Raw genomic sequence first — 5,256 nt, 5'->3', positions numbered from 1 at the left:
TTGATTCATTTAGCATACGAGAATAATCTGAAAATATTGAACAGCTATTATAAAAATCGACCAAGGAATAGGTGGACGTGGACATCTCCAGACGGTCGTTACAAAAATGAGATAGATTACATTCTCTCGAATCGAAGTACAGCTTTTCAAGATTGTCGAGTTATAAATAATTTAAACTTTAACAGTAACCATAGACCTGTCAGAGCCAAGCTAAAACTAAACACCTCTAAGAAAAGACCTTTTAAAGCAAATCTAACAAACAAAACCACAAGCCTGAATGTCAGTGGACTTAAAGAAAAGCTAATAAACTTCATAGAAAACACAAAAGACCTACACATACAAGACACATACAACAAACTGCAAGAAATTATAAATGAAAAGGCCCCAGGAAAAGCTTCGGATACTAGAAAGAATAAAATATCATGGTTATCAGATAAAACAAAGCAGCTACTAGAAGATCGAGCTAACCTTTTCTCAACATCTAATAAAACTGTTATGTTTGTAATAAATGTTAGTGTGTCACTGGCCGTCTTGAGTATCACTTGTCCCCATACACGCTAACACAACATTGGCGACGAGGTACCCACACCAAAAAATAATAATAATGTCTTTCGGAAATTTAAGTAATTTCGATCATAACACGCAAACTTGGAAGACTTGGAGATGCAGACTCACACAGTGGTTCATCGCGAACGATATTAACGTGGTGAAAGATCCAGCAGGAGTCAAAAGACGGGCCATATTGCTTAGCACACTCAGCGAATCTACCTACAAACTGGCAGCTGATCTCGTGCTGCCTAAAGAAGTTCAAGAAGTATCATACGAAGATATAGTTAGTGCCTTGGACAACCATTTCACTCCAAAGTCAGTGGGATTTGGCGAGCGTCATCATTTTTATGCCGCCACACAACTACCCCAGGAGACACCATCACAGTGGGCTGCGAGGTTACGAGGTCTCACTTCTCAGTGTAACTTCAGCAATGTAGAAGAAACATTAAGAGATCGATTCATTATGGGTATGTTGCCGGGCGTGGAGAAAGAAAAAATGTACGTGCAGGAGCTGGCCGGGCTGACCTTCGCCAGGGCTGTGGAGCTGACCGAGAGCTTGCGCAGCGCCCGCGCGGCTGCTGCTGCAAGCGCTGCTGCCGAGACTGTCGTTACAGAGCTGTACAAAATAGGCAAACGTTCTCCGACTAGTGTACCTCAATGTGCAAAAGTAAAGTGTTCCGTGTGTGGTTATTCGAATCACAAAGCCGCGGAGTGTCGTTTTGCGAGTTACACTTGTAGGAAGTGCAACAAAAAAGGACATTTGCGTAGAATGTGCAAAAGAATCAATTATGTTGTAACGGAGGAGAACGATGAAGGTGACGGTGACGACGGTAAAATTTGTAACATTCGATCTTTGCGAGGTGAACCATTAATCGAAGCCGTGTGTGTCAATGGTATCAGAATGAACTTTGAGATTGATAGTGGGTCAGCTGTTACCGTTATGTCCGTAGATACATATAACGAACATTTTAAAAACATTCCCTTATTTAGCACAAATAAGAAGTTATTAAGTTACTCGGGTGACGTGTTAGGTTGCGCCGGTCGCGCTCAGGTGTTAGTGGAGTGGCGGGGTCGCACGCGCCAGCTCGACGTGTACGTGGTGCGCGATGGCGGACCGCCTTTACTGGGCCGCGACTTCATCGCACAATTTGAACTGCAGCTAGCGCCCGTATATAAATGTGCCACTACCCGTGACACGTTGAAATTAATACAGGAACAATATCCCGCCGTGTTCTCGGACAAGCTAGGTAAATTCAACAAATATAAAGTTAATTTGAAATTAAAAGAAAATGCTCATCCTATATTTTTTAAACCACGGCCGGTCGCATTTGCTCTGCGTGAAAAAGTAGAAAAAGAGATAAACCGTTTAGTGGGACTGGGAGTACTCCGACCAGTCGAGCATTCCGACTGCGCGTCACCAATAGTTCCGGTACTGAAACGTGACGGTTCGGTCCGTATCTGCGCGGACTACTCTGTCACTATAAACAAGCAGTTAGTTGTGGAACAGTATCCGTTGCCTACCGTAAACGAGTTGTTTTCTAAACTATACGGGGGCCAGAAGTTTACTAAATTAGATTTGTCTATGGCCTACGGACAGTTTTGTCTGGATGAAGAATCCCAAAAGTTAACTTGTATCAATACGCATAAAGGGATCTTCGCGTATACGCGTTTGGTGTTCGGGTTAGCTAGTGGGCCATCAATTTTCCAGCGAGCCATGGATACAGTGCTAGCGGGCCTGGACGGCACGCTGTGTTTATTGGACGATGTGCTCATAACGGGTCGCAATGACTCTGAACATCTTGAGAGACTGCATCAGGTCCTACAACGGTTGCAAGACGCAGGATTTGTTCTACAAAAGTCTAAATGTCAGTTCTTTCAAGATGAGATTAATTATTTAGGGTCTACCATTAATAAAGAGGGGCTAAGGAAATCACCCGATAAAGTGGAAGCAATATTAAAGGCCTCGGCGCCTACGAATGTTAGTCAACTACGATCTTTCTTAGGCTTAGTAAATTATTATAGGAATTTCGTACCGAATGCATCTTGTATTCTCGGACCATTATACGAACTTTTAAAAAAAGAAACAAAGTGGCGTTGGTCTAAGTTACATGATAAGGCGTTTAATGAAATAAAGAAAAGGTTAGCATCCGATAATGTATTGGCCCATTTTAATCCTAATGCAAATATAATTCTCACTGTAGACGCGTCGCCCAATGGATTAGGTGCTATTCTATCACAGGTGAGTTCCGATGGTCAGGAAAAACCTATCTCTTTCGCTTCGCGCACGCTCAACGACGCCGAGAAAAGGTACTCACAAATCCAAAAAGAAGCAACCGCGATTATATTTGGTGTTCGTCGATTTCATCAATATTTGTACGGTAGGTCAAATCCATTTATACTAAGGACGGACCACAAACCGCTGCTCTCGATATTTGGCCCACAACGAGGCATCCCAGAAGTCTCGGCAAACAGACTTCAAAGATATGCAATTTTTCTTAGTGGTTATAATTATGTAATCGAGTACGTGAAGAGTGCAGATAATAGTGCGGACTATCTGTCTCGTGCGAGTCTACCGGGCGGCGCGGGCGCGTGCGGTGGTCGAGGTGGGGGGACCAGGCGCGGAGCGGGAGCGGTCGATGTCGATGCATTCGACAGCGCCTCTTATGTTTGCTTCGTAGTGCAAGGCGCACTCCCGATATCGGTGACTGAATTACGCAACGCAACCAGCAATGATAGCATATTACGTGAAGTCATCAAACATATTCAAAACGGATGGCCTAAAAAAATTATTAACGCAGAAGTTAAGCCTTACTACTTATGTAGATTGCAACTGTCCGTTGAAAATGGTTGCGTTATGAGGGGTCATAAAGTGGTGATACCAGGGAGTTTGCGTCACCGTATTTTAACAGAGTTGCATACCTCACACATGGGCATAGTTAAAACAAAGGCTGAAGCTCGATCTCGATGTTGGTTTCCAGGCTTAGACGACGCCCTAGAAAATATGATTAGCTCATGTGAGGTGTGTATGCAGCTACGACCGACTCCGCCGCGCACTCCGGTGTGCCCGTGGGAATACCCCCCACAACCCTTTTACCGTGTACACTTAGACTTTCTAGGTCCGCTGAATGGTCGGATCTACCTCGTCCTAGTAGACGCGTACTCCAAGTGGCTTGAGGTGTACGAGATGGCTTCCACAACTACTAGTGCGGTCATTGAAAGAATGTATGAGTACATGTCCAGATACGGATTGCCTCATACGGTAGTTACGGATAACGGTACTAATTTTTGTTCTCAGGAGTTTCTTAATTTTTGTGCACTAAACGGTATATCTCATATTACTTCGCCGGCATACCATCCGGCAAGCAACGGACAAGCCGAAGCTTATGTGAAAATAGTAAAAAGGGGTATCAAAACTTGTTTGTTGAGTAGTACAAATGCTAGGGAAAACAAACTGCGACTATACAAATACGTTTTCGATTATAGAAACTCAGTTCACTCAACAACAGGAATGTCTCCGGCACAGTTAGTGTTTGGTCGCAAATTACGTTCACGTTTAGATTTAATGAACCCGCGTTCGCCACCGTCGCCTTCATCTGCTTCGTTGACTGATTATGTTTTATCTAAACAGTGTACGCAAAGTAAAACAAAAGGAGGGAAAGTCAGAAATTTTGAGCTAGGCCAAGTAATTATGTACAAGAAATATCTTGTTAATAATAAATATACGTGGTGTAAAGGTGTGATATTAAAGAGAATTGGTAAAAACGTATACATTGTAAAAGACTTTAAATCTTCAATACAACTCAAGAGGCACTCTGAACAGCTGTTTTCGTGCAAAACCAAATGTGGTGCCAGTCAAACCTGGGCGGATGACTTGAGCGGTTCTATTGCTCCAACTGTTGCTAGTCCGGCAACGGGGATGATGTCGTCGCCTTGTGATGATAGTAGCGGCATCGGACCTCACACACACGACGAAGAGAGTGCAACTGAGGAGAGAGAAGAGGAGAGCGGCCGCACTGGAATCTCTAGTGCATGTGACAACCAGCCGAATCGGGAGTCACCGGAACCGAGCCACGTAACTGTCACGCGAGGAGTGCGTCGACCCGCGCAGTCTGAAGACTCTGAAGAAGGGGATCTGTTCTTCGAGGCAGAGGAGGCGAGCTTGGAGCCCCAAAATATTAGGGAGCCCAGGTTTCCTAAACGTAACCGTCCTAGGGTTAATTATAGACAGTTTCATTAAATGTGTGGCTTGTAATTTTGTTTGTCTTAATAGTGTTAATGTGTCTTAATAGTTAATGTGTCTTGAACTGATAAGGGAGGAAATGTTATGTTTGTAATAAATGTTAGTGTGTCACTGGCCGTCTTGAGTATCACTTGTCCCCATACACGCTAACACAACAAAAACAAAAGATATAAGAAAGAAAATAACAGTAATTAGTAAACAAATAAACATCAATATGAGGAAAGAAAGACAAAAATTTAGGTTAGAAAAACTAGAAAAATGTATCCAGAAAACAGGCGGAGTAAGGAAAGCATTAAAAGAACTATCAGGAAAGCGAGACTGGATACCCAACATGAAAGACAGAAACGATAGAAACACGACCAGAAGATCAGAAATAATTACAACAGCAACAGACTTCTTTAAAAAATTATACTCAAGCCAAATCACTACACCAAAAATAGATTTATCTGGACAGGAAGAAGTACCAC

The 5,256-nt window shown here is 43.1% G+C and overlaps 1 protein-coding gene across 1 annotated transcript; it reads left to right on the top strand.

Annotated features, from left to right (window-relative positions):
• Positions 1-604: 604 nt before the first annotated feature.
• Positions 605-4,158, top strand: LOC134200812 (uncharacterized protein K02A2.6-like). The gene is made up of 4 exons (XM_062674469.1): positions 605-1,796; positions 1,920-2,788; positions 3,581-3,808; positions 4,033-4,158. The coding sequence occupies exons 1-4, from the start codon at positions 605-607 to the stop codon at positions 4,156-4,158; spliced, it is 2,415 nt and encodes an 804-aa protein (XP_062530453.1).
• Positions 4,159-5,256: the final 1,098 nt, after the last annotated feature.

This window comes from Bombyx mori, chromosome 20, assembly GCF_030269925.1.
Source record: "Bombyx mori chromosome 20, ASM3026992v2".
NCBI classification, from domain to species: Eukaryota; Metazoa; Arthropoda; class Insecta; order Lepidoptera; family Bombycidae; genus Bombyx; species Bombyx mori.
The sequence above is the reverse complement of the archived record's forward strand: the minus strand, read 5'-3'. Positions and strand labels throughout refer to the sequence as shown.

Excerpts from the sequence above, each read along its gene's own strand:
- LOC134200812 (XM_062674469.1), top strand. The coding sequence starts at position 605 with ATGTCTTTCGGAAATTTAAGTAATTTCGATCATAACACGCAAACTTGG. Across the intron at positions 2,789-3,580 it reads TAGGTGCTATTCTATCACAG|CTACGACCGACTCCGCCGCG; the intron begins GTGAGTTCCGAT and ends GTGTGTATGCAG. Across the intron at positions 3,809-4,032 it reads GATACGGATTGCCTCATACG|AAACTCAGTTCACTCAACAA; the intron begins GTAGTTACGGAT and ends TTTCGATTATAG.